This window comes from Callorhinus ursinus, unplaced genomic scaffold (genome assembly GCF_003265705.2).
Source record: "Callorhinus ursinus isolate GAN/ISIS: 27379988/994484 unplaced genomic scaffold, GSC_fseal_2.0 scaffold24, whole genome shotgun sequence".
Taxonomy (NCBI): domain Eukaryota; kingdom Metazoa; phylum Chordata; class Mammalia; order Carnivora; family Otariidae; genus Callorhinus; species Callorhinus ursinus.
The window spans coordinates 1,797,612-1,817,425 of record NW_027397086.1 but is presented as its reverse complement, the minus strand read 5'-3'; the positions used below and the strand labels follow the sequence as shown (position 1 = coordinate 1,817,425).

At 61.5% G+C, this 19,814-nt stretch overlaps 2 protein-coding genes across 3 annotated transcripts in view; one reads left to right on the top strand and one right to left on the bottom strand.

Moving 5' to 3' along the window:
• Positions 1-17,032, bottom strand: part of FIBCD1 (fibrinogen C domain containing 1) — a 34,761-nt gene extending 17,729 nt beyond the window's left edge. Inside the window, exons 1-6 of one of the 2 annotated variants that reach the window (XM_073905601.1) lie at positions 17,004-17,032; positions 16,285-16,400; positions 7,511-7,585; positions 6,490-6,969; positions 2,328-2,487; positions 1,811-1,947 (exon numbers count right to left, since the gene is read on the bottom strand). In XM_073905601.1, the coding sequence (XP_073761702.1) occupies positions 1,811-1,947; positions 2,328-2,487; positions 6,490-6,969; positions 7,511-7,585; positions 16,285-16,356 (924 nt within the window). In that variant the 5' untranslated portion in view covers positions 16,357-16,400; positions 17,004-17,032. Of the gene's footprint in view, positions 1-1,810; positions 1,948-2,327; positions 2,488-6,489; positions 6,970-7,510; positions 7,586-16,284; positions 16,526-17,003 lie in introns of those variants that run through there. The other variant, XM_025888326.2, reaches the window with a different exon arrangement.
• LOC112836517 (large ribosomal subunit protein eL36-like) lies at positions 7,984-8,372 on the top strand. Its single transcript, XM_073876725.1, has one exon. The coding sequence runs from the start codon at positions 8,013-8,015 to the stop codon at positions 8,334-8,336; it is 324 nt and encodes a 107-aa protein (XP_073732826.1). The 5' UTR covers positions 7,984-8,012; the 3' UTR covers positions 8,337-8,372.
• Positions 17,033-19,814: the final 2,782 nt, after the last annotated feature.

Genomic DNA, 19,814 nt, shown 5'->3' with positions numbered 1-19,814 from the left:
CAGTGCCCGCCCCAACCCCGCACGCAGCCTGGGATATTGATGCTAGTGTCACCTCTTCACACGCCACCCACCCTTGTTGACTCTGTTCCCTGAAGAGGCCGTGTGCTTCCTGCATCCCAGGCCCTTGTTAGGTTGCTCCCTCTGCCAGGAATACCTTCTCTTTCCTTCCCACTTACTGCTCTCACCAGCCTCTTAAGGCTGATCTGAAAAGCCCCCCTTCTCCAGGAAGCTTGCACAGAGCCTCCCCCACCTCTGCTTACCGTGACTTCTTCCACCCCAAATCCTCACAGACTCCAAGCTCTCTGGGAGGACTGCGGCAGGGACTTCCCCATCTCTGTGCTTCCCCAGCACAGAGTAGGTGCTCAAAATTGTCTGCCCATTTTTGAAATTAAATGTGAAGCCAAGGACCATTAAAGAGTCAGTTTTACGAACCCTGATTTCCATTGTCACTGGGCATCCCAACCACGGCCAACTTGGGGAGGTTGAGCAGCTTTCAGGGTGGCAGGCAGATGTCCAGGGACAGTGGTATAGGTTGTTCACTGCTCTAGGGCACCCAGCCCACATCTATTCTCCTTGTCAAGCCCAGTGCCCCAGTGGGCCAAAAGGAAAGGACATGTATTTTTAATTTACATGAAGTCACCCAATGGCCGGTGGCAGCCCCGCTGAAGCCCAGCCCCCAAGGCTGAGCTTCAGGAGAGGGTTGGAAGGCCACTGATTTGAGGGGGAAGGGACAGCAAGCTCACTTCCTATCCCAGCTTTAGAATGGGGGGTGGGGGGTTAGTAAACCACGGGCCACAGGATGACTCCTGCCTGCTGCCTGTTTTTAAATGGCTTATGAGCCAAGAACATTTTTAAATGGTTTTTAAAAAGCAAAAGAAAAATATTTTAAAATATCTTTTGAATAATATTTGAAGAATGCACGAACGCTTTATGAAATTCACATTTCGGTGCCCACACGTGTTACTGAGATGCTGCCAGGCCCGCGCAATTCCCTTTGGCCTGTGGCTCTGGTGCCCGCATGAAGGCTGAGGCCAGGAGCCGCCACAGAAGCTGTGGGAGGCGACGCGCAGACCCTGCTCTAGAAGGGGCTTCCCCGCTGGTGGATCTGGAGACTCCCTGGGGAATCAAGCCTGGGGCCTCTCCCCGCCACTCTGCCCCCTTCTCCCGGCTCTGGGGAGATTTCGGGGCCACCTGTGGTCACCCCACCCAGCCCTCCATTGGCTGTGGGGACATTTCGTCACCCCTACTTCCCACCCAGGCAGGAAGTCACAGCAGCTCCTTGCTGGGAAGCCACGGGGGTCTCTGCTCCCTGCAGGCGATGTCCCCCCCCCCTTTTCCCCTTTGATCACACATGCCATATATTGGAGAACTTGAAAGACAGATCTACACTCGCTGGCCCTTGAGCTCACAACAGCAAAAGGCTCCTGGTGCCGCGTTCCGTCCCAGAACCCATCCCCGACTTGCCTGGCGCTCTCAGGGAGCCCCTGTGTTCCCAGAGGCTTGAGGCTCGGGGAGCAGGAGGTGGCTCCACAGGCAGGAGACGGGGTCTAACATCTGCTCCCACGGGGGCCCAGGGGTCAGCCCACGGCCTCCGCTTGCCCTGTGCCAATTTCTGGGGGGTGTGGAGTTCTTGGGTGAGATGAGGGGCAGGTTTGTGGGGGCCGGCGGCAGGCCTGGCCAGGGACAGAAGGCTGGGTGAGAGGCTGCTCAGAGCCCCCGGGGTCGAGTGCACTGCCCCCTGGGTCAGCCCGGCCCGCCTGGGCGTCTGCAGGGCCCAGAGGAAGCTGGCTGTGCAGCCCTGGAGACTCACCGTCCAGCCGCCGCCGTCTGTGCGCATGTCACAGTAGACCTGGAAGCCGGCAGGGTAGTGTGTGGGGAAGACCGAGTAAATGCCATCCTCCTGCTGTCCGCTCAGGAGCACGTCCAGACAGTCGCGTGGTGGAGAGCCTGGGACGGGGCATGCTGTCAGGGCTGCGCCTGGTATCTGTGCCGCCCCCACCACCACCACCCTCTGTCCCTGGCTCTCCCTGGCTTGTCAGTCTACCCTGCAGTGTCCCAAGGGCTCCAGGGCACCAGCCTTGGTGGTAGAACCCGGGTGAGTGTGCACCCTCTCTGAGCCTTGCTTTCCTCATCCGGAAAATGGGCACAACAGGCCGGGAGAGGGCTCAACAGAAGGGTGCAGGTAGGGTGCTCAGAGCTGCCTGGCAGCAGGAAGTCCTCAGCAAACAGCAGCTGTGTGTCCTCATCAGAGGGGTGGGCGAGGGGCCCTGGGGGTACAGAACTGGGCACCCAGGTCACCCAAGAAAGGCAGCCCCCCCCCCACTCACCGTTGGTGCAGCCACGGGGACGCAGTCCCCTGGCAGGTGCCCTCTGGAGGTCAGCTTTGACATGGGGCCGGCCAACCCCCCGGTCCCTCTGCAGGGCATCTAGGACATCACTGACCGAGTTCACCAGGTGAGCCATGTGGCCTTGACTCTCGGAGAGAAGCTATGGGGCAAAGGGGTAAGTGGAAGGGGTGAGTGGAAGGGGCAGGGGCTCCGGCCAGCCAGCACCTGCCAGCATGGGCCATCCCCTCCTGCCCTGCTCAGGCCCCACAGGAGCTCAGTGTCTGTGTGTTCAGAGGATGGGGGCTCGGGTGGGAGGGGAGACAGAGGCTTCAGCAGAGACCTGTGCCCTGCTACACCCCAGGCCCCGTCCTCCTCCATCCCTGTGCCTCAGCCCAGGTGAGGGGACTGAAGAAAGCTCTGCCGTGCAGGGGGAGGAGGCACCGGGCACCAGGCAAAGCTGGGTTCAAATCCCAACTCACCCATTTACCAGGTACACGTCGGGGGGTGAGTGACGTAACCAAGCCTCGAAGTCGGGCTGCCAGGGCCTCCCTGTTGCAACTGCCATGGGGACTGGTGACATGTGGGAGGGACTCAGCACAGGGTGGGGCCCCGGCAGGGCACAGAGGACTTGGCCTTCCTTGTTACGAAAATTCATAAGGCACCTTGCAAATTACAAAACACCCTCACCCAAAGTCTCTCCTGATGCCCAGGAAGGCCGCGGAGGCAGGGGTGATGGTTCTGTGTGCAAACGGGGGGCCCTGGGATACTCCTCCCACCCCACCCAGCCCCCAACTCCACATTCATGAGCCATGGCTCCGAGGTCCACCGCCTCACCTCACCCCCACAGCATGGCCAGTGGGGAGGGCTTGGCTTGCTGTCTCCTCGGTACAAGTGGGGAAACCGAGGCCCAGAAGGACAGGTCCCTGATGGAGACCGACCTCGGGCTGCTTTCCCAGGGTTGACTGGCAGGAAAGGAACCTAGGGCTGTGTCATTGTGCAGGGTAGGGGCAGGACAAGTGGGGGGCGGTGGTCTGGCCCCAGGCTCTGGTGTCAGTTCTGGGTTTTGACTCAACCCCTCCTCCATTCACTGGGCAAGTGACCCTGGAAGAGTAACCAAACTCCCTTTTGTGGACCAGAGTGATGGCACCTGTCTTTCTGGGGTGGGTGTTGGGGGTGGTTCAACCAGAGCAGGTGTTTGGGGCCTGAAGGCTCAGCCCACGTTCCCTGTGTCATTCCCACGGCTCGGCCACCCTTCCTCAGATCCAGGTCTGGAGGTTTGTAAGCTGGGTCAGCTGACCGCCTCCCCCCTTCTCCCCCCGCCCCGGGGGACCTCTGGGCCGTGCTTGCTGCCTGAAGGGTCTGGGGGCTGTCACCTCCCCCGCCCTGGGCTCTGGGAGGCTGCAGGACCCACGAGGAGGGGAGGCGGGGTCACAGGCGGACACCAGCCAGCCAGCCAGCCAGCCAGCCCATGCACATGTGCCCTGCTGGGTCTTTACACGCTGAACCTGTCACTTGCCAGATAATAGCTTGTTCGAGGAAGGAAAATAGAAATATACAGAGCCAGCAGTTTACAAAGTACAATTCTTGGTTTGTCCAGAAGCAAGGGCCCCTCAAAAGCTTTTCGTTTCCCCGTCAGCTTCTCCTCCACAGGAAGGGCTGAGGCCCCGGGGGGAAGGGCGCCGAGGTGGGCAGGGGGAACCCTGGGGCAAGGCAGCTGACCCCTCCCTGGGCTTTCACAGCAGTGTCCTATAGACAGTCCCTGTTGGGGGAGCCCCGTGGACCACATGGACGCAGGCAGCCCTCGGAAGCGGGGGGCAGGGGGCAGGGGGCACCTGCAGGGTGTGGGCAACAGAGATCACCAGGCTTGTTGGCTAAGTCTCCAGGGTCCTGCCCATCCTTCTGCGACAAGCAGACACACTCGAGGAACTCAGGCACAGCCCGCTCTTGCTGGCAGGCAGGGAAGACCTCCGTTTAAACCAGCAAATGATTAAAGTTGAAAATGTACATATAAACATGCTCCGAATTAATAGGGAAAGTCAGTGCCTGCTCGCAGAGCTGCACACATGCATTAAAGAGGACCTGGCAGCTTTTAGAGGTAGCGAAGTCAAAGTTGCTCCTGGCACTTCTTGGTCATGTGACCGAGCGTCCACAGGGCACTCTGCCACTCCGAGCCTCCGTCTGCCCCTCCGGAGAATGGGGTGATGAGCTCCACCTCCTGAGGCCACTGTGCTAGGAAGTGCCGATTACCCAAGCACCCAGTGGTTCCTATCATTACTCCCACAAAAGGCAAAGGGGTTTTCAGTGGTGGCTCCCCACTGGCTGCAACTTTAGTTTACAAACCATTTTATTTCCATAATAATAAAAGAAAGGCTCATCTCTCTGTGCCGGATGCCAGCTGAGCCCAGCCTGGCCAGGAGCTCCCCCATCCTCCTGGGTATGGACTACGCTATCCCCATTTTGCAGGTAAGGAGACTGAGCCCAGGGAGGGCAACCGACGCGCCCAAGTCCCGCAACTGCCGCTCCTTGGTGGAGCCTGGATTGGATCCCAGCACTGCCGGCCCAAACCCTGAAGGCAGAACCGCTCAGCTCTGCAGCTCCCGGGCCAGTGGGCCATCGATGTCCACGCCCACAAGGGCCGCCCCGATGCCTTTTTACCTGCGGGGCCCGGGGGGTTTGCGATGAGGTTCAGAGAGGTGCCTTTTAGCAAGCAGCTCTGGCACTTCTGACAGAGGGTGTCTGTGGGCAGCGCTTTAGGAAACCCAGGTCTGCGCTGATCCCCTGCGGGTGTGGGAAGCTTGGAGCCAGGAGCCGCAGTTCCATAGCTCTGCAAGACACATGGTCTCTGAAATCACCCTTAGTCTGTGGGAAATGAGTCAAATTAAATGTTCTTTTGAGAAGTAAATATATCAGGTGAGCCAAGGCACTACCGGGTCCCCCAAAAGTTATTAGTCTTATAGGAACAGCTCTAGGCCTCTGTGTAGGTGGGTGGGTGGGAGACCCTGAGGCCTCCCCCTGCGATTCCCCACCCCTGCCCTACGGGCCTGGCTGAACCATGTGGAGAGTAAAGTGGGGGGTCCAGGTCACCCAGAAAATCTGGAGGTCTCCCCAAGCCCTGCTGATGGAGAGGGCAGCTGAACACCCCACCCCCACCCCACCCCGGGAGGGGAAGAGCCTTCCCATCAGTCACCCAGACAGGATGACGGGAACTATAATTTCTCCAGCTGCAGCCTTCAGAGGAGGGAAAAGACCCATTGCTCATGAGCTGCTGGGTGACCGACTGCCTGGTCATCCCCGGTGTCTGGAAGGGGCTGGGACCAATGGCAGGGTGGGGCTCACCTCCTAGTCCCTGAGGACCTGAGTCATCGGGGTGATGGGGTACAAAGCCAGAGGGTGGGCAGGGCGCTGGGAGGCCAGAGGCCAGAGGCCACTGTACCCTGAACAAATCATTGTCTCTTTCTGGGCCTCAGTTTTCTCTTCCGGAAAACAGTGGAAAACCAACGAGATGACCCTAAATCCCTGATCCTATGTGGGGCAGGGGGAGGGGGGTGAGGAGTTCTCGCCGCTGCTCCAGGAGTGGTCAACGTTGGAAACTCTTCCCCCAGATCTGCAGGTGCTTGCTGGGACCTGCCTTGGCTTAGGGGAGGGGAGGGGATCGGGGGAGATGGGGCAGAGGTGGTAGGGAGAGGCTAAGGGTCTGGATGGGCTCTCTCAGCTGGTCCCGCCTTCCCTGGAAAGCTGGGAGCATCGAATGGTAGAGAATGGGGGAGAGCGAGCTGGGGAGAGGCCTGCCACTGACCCGCCACGTGACCTTGAACCTCAAATCACTACTGATGGAAGGCAGGTCCTGCCTCACCTGTACTGACGCACCCGGGAAGCCCCTTGAGCCCTGGACTTGACCTGACTGTGGGATGCCACGGGGTGCTCCACGAATACCCAGGGTCCCCAGGGTCCCCAGGACCGTGGGTAGGAAATGGTGCCTCTAGCTGTGTGGCCCTGGACGGGAGACTCATTTCTCTGAGGCTCACTTGCTCCACGGTAGATGGCAATAGCAACATCCCCTGGTCCTGGGGCCCTTGGGGATTAAGGGAAGCCGTGGACATCAGGCGCCCAGGCAGCAACCCCACCCCCCACCAAGACCCCAGTTGCAGACCCAGCCCCGTACCTGGATGAGGCGGCCCTGCTCGCTCTGCAGGGCGCTGAGCCCCTGGCCCAGCGCGCCGAGGCCCTTCCGCAGCCCGGCGCACTCCGCCTGCAGCTCCGAGGCCCGGGCCAGCAGCCGGGGCAGCTGGTCCGCCAGGGTGTCCAACAGCTCCTGCTCGCCTGCAGGCCTCGGCTGGGCCTGGTGCTCGGCCAGCACCTGCAGCATGGAGGCCTGGGCGCCCTCCAGGCGGGCGAAGCCGTCGGCGAGGTCGGGGCAGCGCGGGTCAATGAGAATGCTGAGGCGCGAGCTGTCGGCCCTCTCCACGGTGACCAGGGCGCTGTTGGCACCCGCCGGCCCGGTGCCGGTGCTGACGACGGGCGGGGGCGCCGTGCCTGGCACGTGGGCATGGTTCAGGAAGAGCACGGCGCCGGTGACAGCCACGGCCAGCAGGACCGCCAGGGAGAGCAGCACCGTGCACAGCACGTAGCCGCAGCTGGGCCACTGCGGGCGCACACAGACACAGGGACAGACAGACGGACGGGCAGGCGGGCGGGAGAGAGAAGGGGCGGCATCAGGGGCGGACCTGGGCTTCCAGCTCTCCGGGGAGGGGCGCCCAGGCAGCCTCAGGACGGGGCCTCTGGCCTTTGGGAGGGGTGGGCAAGACTCAGAGGGCCCCCTTCTTGGGGACAGGGGCAAGGGAGTCATACAGAGAGGCAGAGGTGAGAGACAGAGGCCCAGAGGGGAGACAGAAAGCCCGGGACCAAAGATACAGCAAGTGCGAGTGAGTGAGAGATGCACGCAGCTGGAGATGGAGAGGATGAGAAGAGAAACTGAGGCAGAGAGGCGCCCTCCCCTCACTGCCCCTGCCCTGCTCCTTGTGGCCTGCACGGGGCAGGCACACCTCCCCCATGCAGCCCTCCTGGGTGGGTCAGGGTTGCAGGTGAAGGCGCCCACAGCCTCAGGCCCCTGCACTGCCATTTCCAGGGGGTAGGGGGGGATCTTGGGTGAGGGACCTCACCTCGCTGAGCCTCGGGGTCCTCACCTGTAAAATGGAGGCAATAATGACGCGCCCTGCCCCGCACGTGGGTGCCTGCCGTGCAGACTCAGGAAGAGAAAGCTGTAACGGTGACAGCAACCACGCTAAGAATTGTCACACTGTCACAGCAGAATGAGCACCCGTCACTAAGGGTCACTTTCCCCCTGGAGCCCCCACAGCCCCGAGTCCCGAAGCCTGGGCAGGTCCGCGAGGCTGCCATGCATGAGTCCCCAGGGCGCAGGGTGGCCGCCGAGCACCTCCTCTCCTCTTTCCTCCCCTCTCCGCAGAGCAAGCTAACGGGCAGAGCCCTGCCAGGCACCCTGGAGAAAGGCGCCCTCCCTCCAAGGCTGGGGCCGCGGGGTTGCCGTGCCCCCCAGGGCAAGAAAAGGGGGGGAGGTAAAAACTGGGTTCGGTGGGGGGGGCTACTGGCTGGAACCCGGGGGGCAGCTTGTCATTAAAGGAGGCGCCGGGAGCCTTCCGCCGCGGGAGCCATTGAGGAGCAGCCGCCATGGCTCTGCGCTACCCTATGGCCGTGGGCCTTAACAAGGGCCACAAGGTGACTAAGAACGCCAGCAAGCCGAGGCACAGCCGCCGCCGCCGCCGCGGGCGCCTCACCAAGCACACCAAGTTCGTGCGGGACATGATCCGAGAGGTGTGCGGCTTCGCCCCCTACGAGCGGTGGGCCGTGGAGCTGCTCGAGGTCTCCAAGGACAAGCGCGCCCTCAAGTTCATCAAGAAAAGGGTGGGGACACACATCCGCGCCAAGAGGAAGAGAGAGGAGCTGAGCAACGTCCTGGCCGCCATGAGGAAAGCCGCAGCCAAGAAGGACTGAACCCCTTCCCCTCTATGTAATAAAGCCTTTTCAGAACTTGGGGGAAAAAAAAAAAGGAGGCGCCGTGATCGGGCTTGCTGTACCCCGATCGCTCACAGCCCCGAGGGAGCCCGCAGGGCGGCCATGGAGCGTGTGACACGTGGGGGACACGAGGCCCAGGAGAGCCAAGGGCTTGCCCAGAGTCGCACAGCCGATGAGAAGCGAGCTCAGACTCAACCCCCCAGCCTCCCGCCTCCTCTGGGGGCCCTTCTCCGGCTGGCTTTCCCCCACATTTCCCACTTTCGGAACTGGAGACGCATCTTGAAGGGAGTCAGTATAGAACGCGCTTGGAGCCGTGCCCGGCGCATTGTGCGTGTGCAGTAAATGTTAGCGGCTTTTACTACCCCGTGATCAATGTGCACAGAGCATCGGGAAGTGTTTGGTTCTGTTTTCCACCCAAAGTGTTACTCCTGTATGTATGTCACCGATGCGGGGATGCACCTTTTCATTTTTCCACATTTTAACGTCTCCGATGGTGGGGAATCCTACCGCAGTGATTGACCCTTTTTTTCTCGGTGTTACATAAAATAGCGAATCCTCTTACACAAGGCGTCTCACTACAGGAAAGTACAAAAGAGCGAACAGTTGTTTTGCTTAAATTCAAATTCTACAAGTAAGTCCCAAATCTCCTACTTGGGACCAGAGGAAGTTGGGGTCGGGGCTGAGGTGCAGGTGGACAAGAAGACCCCCCGCCCAGGAGGGTGCCGTGTTGTTGGCAAGATGAGGGAGAGAATTCCTTAGCCCGCCCCTGCACTGATGATGCCCCCAGGACTCAGCGCTCTGCCCCTCCTCTCTCCATACCTTCCCCAGGAGGCCCATCCATCCCAGGCTCCACGCGTCTAGACAGCTTACTCCTGCCAGACCTGGGCACATTAGCTCCCTCACAGCAGCTCTGCATAGGCTGCTACCTTAGCCTGAGGCATCTGCTGCCCCTGCTCTGCTTCCTAATTCCCTCTCTTCCTTCAGGGCCCAGCTAGATGTCACCTCCTCCAGGAAGCCTTCCTAGACTGTTTCCCCAGGCCTCCCCGCCCCAACCTAGTTTTGGAAAGGCTCCTCCTCCATGTTCCCACGGCCCTTGCTCCCCTCCCCCATGGTGGCACTCATCAAGACAGACAGTCATCACCTTTGACTTCATTCATGTACTGGCTCAAACATCCATTCAACGTTCACTGGGTGTCCCCATGAGCCAGGCTCCAAACCAGTCCCTGAGGATGGGGGTGGCCGTTGTCCTAGCCCCACGCTGGGGGAGCTCATGTCCCATGGACTGTGATTCTTAGCCTATGTGGGGCGTGGATCGGTTTGGGAATCTCTGAATTCTGTGCACCCAAGGAAGGCTAGGCTGGCAAGCCCCAGGCCCAGGTGAATTACCCTGGACCACGGGAGCCCCCAAGGGCAGGGCCTGCTCGCCTGGCACAGAGCAGCTGCTTGTGGGATGGATGGGAGGAAGAGCGGATGGACCAGGTCATTTCCCGGTGACCGTGCTCGCATGGGGAGGAGGTCAAGGCCCCGCCACCCTACTGTGCGTGGCAGGGCAGAGGCTCATGACCTCCACGCTGAGCCCTGGACCCCGAGGCAAGGCCACCTCTAACCCCGTGCCACCCCTGATGGCCTCGCACGGAATGAAGGCCACCTCCAGGCTGCCCCAAGCCCCCAGTCACCTGCAGATCAGAAGCTTCCAGATTATCGCTGCCATTCTTTGAACACGTGCCCTGTTCCCACCCCTGAAACCTCCGAACGACCCCCTGCTCTGGTTGGATTCACTTGGCGGGTGGGAAAACTGAAGCTCAGAGAGCAGAAGACCCCTTCCCGAGGTCACACGGGAGGTACATGGGAGGGCTAGCATTCGATCCCAGGGCCGGGGGCCGGAATCACACCCTCTGTCAAGACTGCTTGCTTCCCACAACCTTCTTCCCTCTGTCTTGTGTGTGACTGGGGTTTGCAAGGAAGTCCCTGTCAGGCCCCTCCCCGAGCCCATCGGGAGACACCTTGCCCCAAGCAGCTCTGAGCGCCGTCCTCCAACCGAAGAACTTTAAGGTCCCCCAGCTGGCTAGGCAGAGCGGCCAGCCACGTCTCCCTGTGTCTCCAGGACCCTCGCTCTCTCGTGCGCCTGCTTCCACCCAAGCCCCTGGTCCCTGGAGGGAAGGCAGAGGGTGCTGGGGAGGGAGAGGCTTGAGAAAAGCCGCAGGGGATCCCCAGAGGGGCAGGGGGATGATGGAGTTGGAGCTGAAACAGGCCACTCAGCAGAGGAGAATTAGTCTTCTGAGATCACCTTAAACATGAAGTACTGTTCGCTTTTATAGGCTGCTGTTTACGTGTATCGCAGAGGAATCTGCCCGAGATAATAAGGGGGTGTTCTGGGCGGTGGGCAGCCAATGGAGCATGCCGCGGGGCTGGGGCTTGTTGATGAGCCTTCGGCCCTGGCAGAGCCGGGCGAGCACCCAGGGGTCTGCAGGAAGCCGCGAAGGCACACGGGGCAAGGGGTGGGGGACACTGGGAAGCTATCCCGGGCAGTGGGCATGAGAGGAGCCAGGAGCCCTGGGTTCGAGGTCCAGTCTGTCCCTAACTGTGTGTGTGAGCCCCCAGCTGGAGGGACGTGGCTTCATCCCCTGTGTGACCCCCTCCCCAGTGCTGTTCCAGCCAAGGGGAGGACGAGATGGGCTCGTGCCAGGGGAGGCAGGAGACAGGAAGCTGCAAAGGTGCCTCAGGGCCCTTAGTGGAGGGCTGGCGTCTTTCCTGGCTGCCTCCTCTGTGTCCCCAGCCTCAGAGGTGGTCATGGGGTCCGGCGGGGGACAGGAGTGCTCAGGAGGGAGGGACACATCGCATCGATGGCCTGCTAGCCAAACACGCCCGGCCCGCCCCATCTCCTTCCTTGTCTGCTGGAGAGCCAGGGGGCGGTAGCCTCTGGGTGGACCCAGACTCTACTCCTTGTATCAAAGTCGGAAGAAGAAAGTGTCCCTCTAGGGGGACGCCAGATCCGAATGCAAGTGGCTCCGAGCCCCCCATCTCCTAGGAGCACCCCAGCTGGAGGCAGGGTGGCCGGCCGTTCATCATGACCGAACCGCGTAGTGGAGCTGTGGATTGGGAAAACCGGGGCTGGGTGGTGTGCGGGCGGGGGTGCCCGGCAGGGAGGAGCTCTCAGGCACAGGGCTGCGGGGGGTGGGGGGGAACGGGACCTGGAGAGCTGCCCAAGGCCACCCCTCCTGGGGGCTCCAAGCTCCCCAAGCCCTGCCACTCCTCCGGAAGCAAGCAGCTCTGGGTCCATTTTGGGGGGGGTCTCCATTTGTGTCCTGTGAGGGTCTTGTTCCCCACAACACACACTCCTGGCCTCCTGGATGGCCCACCCAGCCCACCGACACCAAACCAGGTTCTGTCCACCCCTAACCTGAGCCCCCCGAGAGTCCCACCTGGGGATGGCACCAACTCCATCACTGCCCCTTCAAAGCTGGTGCCCCACGGAGTTCCCCACCTTTCCCTCCTCCGACACAGAGCCAGCCGCCTGGCTCTGTCCCTGTGCCCCCAGCCCTGCCCTGGTCCAAGCCCCCTCACCTGCCTCTAAATCACTGTGACAACCTCCCCCCCGGCCTCCTGGACACCTCCCAGCCCCACCAACTCGTTCCCCACGCAGCAGCAAAGGACCCCTCCCGAAGGTCCCGCTGAGACCCCTCTAGAGCTACGGAGGCCTCCTGCCCTCCAGAGCAGGTCCCACTGGGCCCCTCAGCTTAGGGCACCTGCAGGCTCCACCCCGAACCCTGCCCTGTTCCTTCCACCTGCCTGGCTCCTTTCCTGTCCCCCAACACACCTTGGTCTCCCTGCAGGACAGATCAGGTAAATGCTGTCCAGCTTAAACATTGCCTCCTCCGGGAAGCCGTCTCCTCTGCGCTCCCACCCTGCCTTCCATCACAGGCGCCCGGCTGGACTGGATGGTGAGCAACGTGGGGCAGGGCCGGGCCCAGAGGAGGGCACGGGAAAGTGACAGAAGGGAGTCCTTGGCTTGTCGTTCCTGTGGGCCCCCGCTTCCCTCCTTCTCTCCCAGCCCCCGCCTAACCCAGTGACCTCCACCCAAACCCTAGGGTACAAGAGGCCAGACGCTTTTCTTTACAGTGCCTTGTAATAATACCTGACTTATGGGTTTCTTTGTCCCCCTCATGAGACTCGAAGCTTCCTGAGGTACGGGTTCCCAGCTGTACATCCCAGCGGAGGTAGGGACTCTAAAAACAGTCACTGAGCGAATGCAATGCAGCGGGGTTTAGGTTAGACATCAGGAAGAACTTCCCAATGAGGATCTGGTTTTCCTTCTGCGACATTTTTAGAAGTTTTGAAAGGACCAAAAGATGCCACCTGGGATTGCCAAGGCTGACCTCCCTGTAGGGTGGCGTGACTCGAGGATTGCTCAGAAGCGAGCCCCCGCCCAGGAGGAGCCGGTTACAGGGTGACTTCCTGCCCCACACTCCAGGAGAGAAGAATCGTGTCTATTTCTAGATCCTTTCATCTGAGTGACTCCAAACTCTGGCAAATATCCCACCACCACCTCCTGCCCCAAGGGTGTGAGGCCCCTTCGTTCTGCAGGGGGAGAAGGGACACTCTAATGAAGGCAGGAACTCGTCCAAGGTCAGCCAGCAGGTGAGGAGCTGAGGCGGGACGGGGCCCCGAGGGCAGAGCGGCCTCAGGCCGTCCCCAGAAACACGTCATGGCAGCGGGGGGCCGTGAGCGCCTCGGGGACCACGCAGCCTGCACGCCGGGGCTCTCCCCCTGGGAATTACATCATGCAGCTGAGCAGACTGACCGAGGGAAGGACAGCCAACCGCTCCTGCCTTCATCTGCCTGCCGACGAAGACCGGAGTTCAGGTCCCGGCTCTGGCTCCCTTACCCTCAGTTTCCTCAACTGTCAAATGGGTTGGCAGTCCCTGCTGCCAACCTCCCAGTGTGGTCGTGGCTAAGAAGCGAGAGGTGTGGAGAGATGAGCCCGGCTACTGCTCTGAGTGTAGCAAGGGCTTCTATTCTCCCGGAGGAGGTGCTCCACTAAAGAACCTCAGCCAGGCCCTTCTGGCGGGAGCTGGGTGGTCAGCTCATTCTCCCTGGCAGGCAGAGAAGATCAGGACACTGACAGCCTGCAAAAGGGAACAGGCTACAGTGAGAACCACCATCCTCACAGGTGGACAGTGCTTTGCAGTTTGCAAAACACACCAGGACTTCACCTGACCCTCCGAGGAGCCCTTGTGAAGTGAGGAAGAAGCAGGAATCACTGTTCTCATTTTGCAGGTGGTAAAGCCCAGACCCAGAAAGGGGGAGTAACTTCCCCAGAGTCACACAGCATGTCAATGGCAGAGACAAAACTAGGAACATGGGAGGAGAAAAGGCCAGACCTGAGGGAGGAAGTCGAGAGGGACCCAGGACAGCAAGGCTCTCTCTTTCTTTTTTCTTTTTAAGATTTATTTATTTATTTGAAAGAGAGAGAGAATGAGAGAGAGAGCACATGAGATGGGGGAGGGTCAGAGGGAGAAGCAGACTCCGCGCTGAGCAGGGAGCCCGATGCGGGACTCGATCCCGGGACTCCAGGATCATGACCTGAGCCGAAGGCAGTCGCTTAACCAACTGAGCCACCCAGGTGCCCAAGGCTCTCTCTTTCGACCGTAAGCTCAGGAAAGGCCCTGCCTCTTCTCTGATGCTTCCAACAAGCCTGGGACTGGCGCAGGGGACAGCCTATCTACATGCAAGGTCACCAAAGGAGTGGGAAGGGGAGGTGGTGTTTGATATTGGCCCCGGGCCCCTGGGGCCACAAGCCCTCAGCTGCCTCTGATGCCAAGGGGGCACACAGCTGGGCTCTGGCTGGTGGCAGCTGGACTATGTGACCCAGGGAGCCGCAGAGGGAGGCCCTGAAGCCACAGCTCAAACAGATCCCCCAGAAGCCACCTCCCCTTGAGACATAGCGGCACTTGCTGGCTCCTCACCCCCAGCGCCTGGTGAGGCTTCATGCAGTTCAATTCAGCAAATGTCCCTAAGCTCCCACCCTGACTGCATGGAAGGGCAGGAGCCTGGGCCCAGGGGAAGAACTAGAGATGGGGGCATGTGTCCAAAGGGAGCTCCTGATAGAGGAGAGCCCTGGCGCAGGGAGAGAAGGCAGTGAGAAAAAGGCAGCTGAGGAGAACAGGCTAAATGCTACCGGGACTTTGAGGCACAGCCACAGAACATCAGGGGAGGCTTCCTGGAGGAGGTGGCATCTGATAGGTTTTGAAGTACATGTAGGATTTCCCTGAGCAAAAGCAAAAGGGTGTGTGTGTGTGTGTGTGTGTGTGTGTGTGTGTGTGTGTGTGTGTGTGTTGGAGATCTCGTTGGGGCCAACAAGATGACACTGCAAAGGTCTGGAAACGGGCAGCCTAGGGTGGGACTGGGGTTTGGCAAATGACAAGCAGCCAGTCCCGGTAAGGGGACTAGTGGGAAAGGAGAATGGGTCAGGCTGGGGATAGCCTTGAACAAATCTAGGTAAAAGGGTAAAAAGTCAGATCCTAGCAGGAGAGGTTTTTTTTGTTTTTTTTAAATCTGGGATTGGCTTGGGTGTCGACCTGATGGAAACAAAGGAACAGAGCACCTGGGAGGCATCGGGAGCCGCTGGGCTCAGACCTGGGTTCGAATCCTTGCTCTCCTAACACGCTGTGTGACCTGAGCGCATGCCTCAACCTCTCTGCGCCACGTTAGCCTGTGACATGGGAATGTGCCTCCCTGCCTAGCCCCCAGGCTGCCGCAGGAAGTGAGGTTGCGCAGATGGTTGGGAAGGAGCTTTGCAAACTGTGGAGGGCTGGGCCCCCACACCACGGCACTCTCCCTCCAGACAGAAGGAGCAGGTTGGAGCCCTGGAGAGTGAGGGGCCGACAAGGCTCGTCCCTGCCGCCCCCCTCCTGCCACTGCAAACACAAACGGCTCTTTCCCCAATGACATCTGTCTGGGAGAAATCTGAAATTTAAAACGGGCAGCCCCACTATTTCCTTTCCTTGGTGAGCAGGCCTCTCCATCTTACCTGCCTGCCCCGGTCCCTTGGCAGCCCGGCCTGGGGCAGCCCCAGGGCTGTCCCTCCACTCAGCTTCGCATCTCCAGCCCCCTCTCTGGCCAGCCCTGGAGCTCTGCCCTCACCGCCCCTCCTCCCAGTGCACAGCCCTGGGCACCCTCCAAGCCTGCCCCCTCCACTGCCCCAGAAGAGGCAGCAGGAAGAGTGCAATGAACAGGACCTGGCACCACGGACCCAGGTTCAAATCTCAGCAAAGCCTCATGGCCTCCGGCAGGAGCAACCCTCTCTGAGACCTGCTTTTCTTGTCTTAAAGCTGGAGAATCATGATACCCAAGCTTCTCACATGAGACAAACATTTATTGATCCTTCAGTGTAGAGCAGGGGCCCCGTTTAAAGTGTGAGGATTTAGAGGAGATCCAGGGGGATCCACACCCTGGTCCAGAAGCTCAGGTTACCATGCCAGGCGCCTGGCACAGGGTGGTGCCCAGGGTGGATAATTAGCAAGTGATTAAAATGCCCATTGTAGAGGTGAGGAGACAGACACTCAGCGAGGGGTGTGATTAGCGTGGCCACACAGTTTACTGAAGGGCTGGTCACCCTGTGAACTACAGGTCCCCTACTCCCTCTGCTCACGTGGGCACCGCGAGGCTGTTGGAGGCGCAAGAGGGCCATCTGCCACAGAGCTATGCAGGGGTGCTGCCCTCATCCATCCGCACCCCGAACCCCAAGTTCAAGCCTCTTCTGGAGGAGGAGGAGAGGAAGGCGTCGCCTCGCCCCAGGCGTCCCGAGCCTCGCGGGGTGCACCCCAAACTCCAGCCTCGAGCTGGGCCCCCACCCCGCCGGCCGCAGCGGCCACCACCTCGCCAACCGCGCGGGCCCCATGTCCCCACGCCCCGGGCCCGCGCGTACCTGCGGCTTGTCACGCGGCCGGTCCTCAAGTTGGGAAGCGCCGCCCATGGTCTTCCACCGGTCGTTGACCATCTTCCGGCGGCCGGACTGGCGGGGGCGCCCGGCGAGGCGCGCCGCTGCGGAGCGCAAAGACGCCGGGGTGGGCGCGGGCTCGGGGCGCGTTCTGCCCGCCAGATTCCCGCCTCGGTGCCCCGCGCCGGGTGGCCCGGGCCAGCGGGCGTGCGTGTCCGGGGGTGCGCGGGTGAGGACGGGCTGCGCGGGTGTGCGCGGGTGAGAGCGGGAGCGGGAGCGCGAGAGCAGCCAGCCCGCCAGCCCGCCCGCCGCTCGCGCTGCGCGCCGTCCCCGCTCCCCGCTCCCGCGCCTCCCCCTGCGCGCTCCTCTCCCTCCTCCCTCCTTGCTTCTAATCCCCGTGTCTTTTTTGTCTCGGACTCTCTTTGCCTTTTATTGCTCCCCTCCGGCCTCCCTCCCTCCCTCTCTCTCTTTCTCTCACACACATACACACACCACGGCCAACGATAGTTCCTCTCCACCTCCGAAAAGGCCCAGATAAAGGGGCAGAACCCGCCCCAGGCCCCCTGGGCCAGTCGGGGCGGGCGGCGGGGGGGGGGGGACAAACCGCCGCGGGCAGCCCGCCTCCTGCCGGCTCCAGGAGGGGCCAGGGAAACCCGGACGGCGCCTCCTCACAAACTTCCTCCCCGGCCGGACCCGTGCCAACTCACCGTGCGCTGGGGGCGCGGCGCCGGGCGGGCCCAGGGGGGGCCCCCGCCGGGCCGTCGGGCGTCTACCCGGAGCGGCGCCGAGCTCCTCCCGCTCCCTCGACCGGGGCGGGGGAGGGGGTGGGGGCCGGCCGGCCTGCTCCCCCTGTGGGTTTCCGAGGTCTCGGTCCGGGCCCCGGGGCAAGTACGTCCAGTCCTGGAGTCACGAGCCGCTGGGACCTTCCCCTCCGGATCCCGACCAGCGAGGCCGGCCCTGGGGGTGCCCCGGCCAGAGTCCGCGACCCTGGATCCTGGCGCTCGCGGGCCAACAGCAGGCCCGACGCCTTCCTGCGCAGGCGGCCCGGGGGCCGAAGGGGGTCCCCGCCGCCGCCGCGACAGCCGCCGGCGCCTCGGTCCCGAGTACGAGCCGCTCCGCGCTCTGCCAGCGCTCGCGGCCGACCGCCCGCGTTCCCCAGGCGCGCCCGCACCGTCTCAGTCCCCGCCCCCTCCTCTGCCCGGGGGAGGAGGGATCTGCGCCGGGAGGGGGCTTCTTAGTCGCCCCCTCCCACCAGCAGCACTTTTTTTAAAAGCATTTAATCCGCCGGGCGCAGCCTTCGGAGGTAATTGACAAAGTCCTCAATCTGGGCGTTAACGAGCTGCTATTGTGGCTTCTGACCGGGAGGCGCCCACACGGCCCGACGCCGCGTTCTCGGCGGGCCGCCCCCTCTCCGGGCCGCCGCAGGAGCCGGGATGACGGCCCCTCCCCCGCCCCTTTCTAAGATCCCTTCTGCTCCCCCCAGCTTCAGAATAGACACCCCCATTTCCCGCCCCCCGCTTCTCCCCAAAGCTGTTTTCCGGCTCCCGGGGAGCCTTGGCCCGCCACGCTGTTCCCTGGCACCGTCTTCGTCTCTTCTCCACCGGCTGCCAGTCTGTCTCCCCATCTTCGTCCCTCTTCCCGCCCCTCTCCAAGCCCCACACAGGCGATGCAGGCTGCCCAGGCTGCGAGGTCGCCGCGCCCTGAGCGGGGAAAGCCGGGGGACCCCATGCCCCGTGCCATCTAAGCAACTGTCGCTCACCCCCCCAGCAGCTGGGTTCACAACACGCCGGCTGGTTGTCCCCAGTCTCCTCTTCCTTTCAGGGCTGCCCGCTGCCCCACCTGCAGCCCCACCACTCTGCGCCCCACAGGGAGGCTGCCCAGGTTGCTGGAGGGGATCCCACAGCGCTGGCTGGGAGGCAGGAGACCTGCACAGAGTCCAGGCTCTTTCCCGATGGCACCCTTCCCCCTGGGCCCCTTTCCTGTGGGTTCAAGGGATTGTCAGGTGACCTGGGGAGGGGGCATCTGGCTTGAGTGGAGGGGTGTGGTGGAAAGCACAGAGCCCTGGCTGTGGGGCCTGGGGCAAGCTGCTGCTCCTCTCCGGGCCTCAGTTTCCCCATGTGTACCAACAGGTTAACAGCATCCTCTTTGGAAGAGCTCTTGTGAAGTTCTAAGAGGGTGCATTGAAGCACCTGAGCAGATTCAAACGTCCCTGCTATGACCTTGGGCAGATTTCCTGTCCCCCCTAGCCTCAGTGTCCTCATCGAAGAAATCAGGACCTCCCCCTTCTTGACAGGGAATCGTGAAGTTTACAGGCATGTGGCTGAGACTGCAAGTCTGTGATTCCAATTGGGGGAGAGGATGTACACTCCAGATGTGTCTCTGTACAGACAAAAGATCAGTCTGGGGTAGAACCCTGGACTGAGAACCTGAGGGCAGGGTGGTGCTAAGGGTGATGGAGAGGTTCAGGGCACGTGCTCTGAGTGGGCAGGGAGAGCATCCTGAAGAAGCAGGGGTGTGAGCCAGGCTTTGAAGGCAGAATGTCTGTTTGCTGGGGAAGAAGACATTACAGCAAAGGCAAGGCATGGAGACTGACCGTGGGCTGTGCGGGCAGGTGCAAGCAGGAGGATGCTGGCTGGAGGATCTGCTCCCAGGCCTGCGTTAAGGACGGTTGGACAGGTGAGCGGGGGCCACCTAGCGGCTCCTCCCGGCACTGCTTGCTGCAGGTTGTCTCACCTGCTCAGGGGCAGACCCCTCACTTTCCTGCCCTTGAGGGGGTGCAGTGAGTACCTGTGTCAAGGACGATCTTCACCTGTCACCCCCTCGGCACCCCAAGAGAAGAATCAGCCCTGGTGCGGCTCTGGCACGAGCCTGCAGGCATTTGCTCAGTGCTTTACACACCGTATTCACTTGACACGCTTGGGGCATAGTCTCAGGGAGAGGGGAGGGCCACCCTCAGCTCACTGACCCCGAGATCTGTGTAAGAAAAATCGAAGCTGACCTCACAGAGGGGACAGTGCCCCCAATCCCCCCCTTTGACAAAGCTAGTGTCCGCAGAGCCCCAGAGAGGAGCCCAGGTGTGTTCAACTGGCCAGGGTGGGATCAAGGCTATCTGGGTACCAGCCAGGACCTCAGGACCACCGGAACTCAGGACCCCAGTTGCATGGCATAGACCTGAGGCTGTCGCAGTGCCCCCACACACTCCCTGTGCATCCACTCACCCTCCTCCCTCTGGCTCACCGATTCCACATGTTCCTACTTTTCCTGCCCACGGCCGCCTAGACATTCTGTTGGCCCCACCAACAGAAAACTCCTGTCTGGGATTTTTAGTTCAAATTCCAGAAAGACTGTGATCCATCCTGCTCATCCTTTAGAGCCAGGACGTCAGTTGTAGATCATCAGCAGGCCAATAACAGCTGCCCTTGGTCAGGTGCCCACCATAGTCTGATGGAGGGCATGGCCATGGGGGTCCTGATGCGGGGCACCTCCCTTAGCAGGGAGTGGGTACAGGGCAGTGAGTC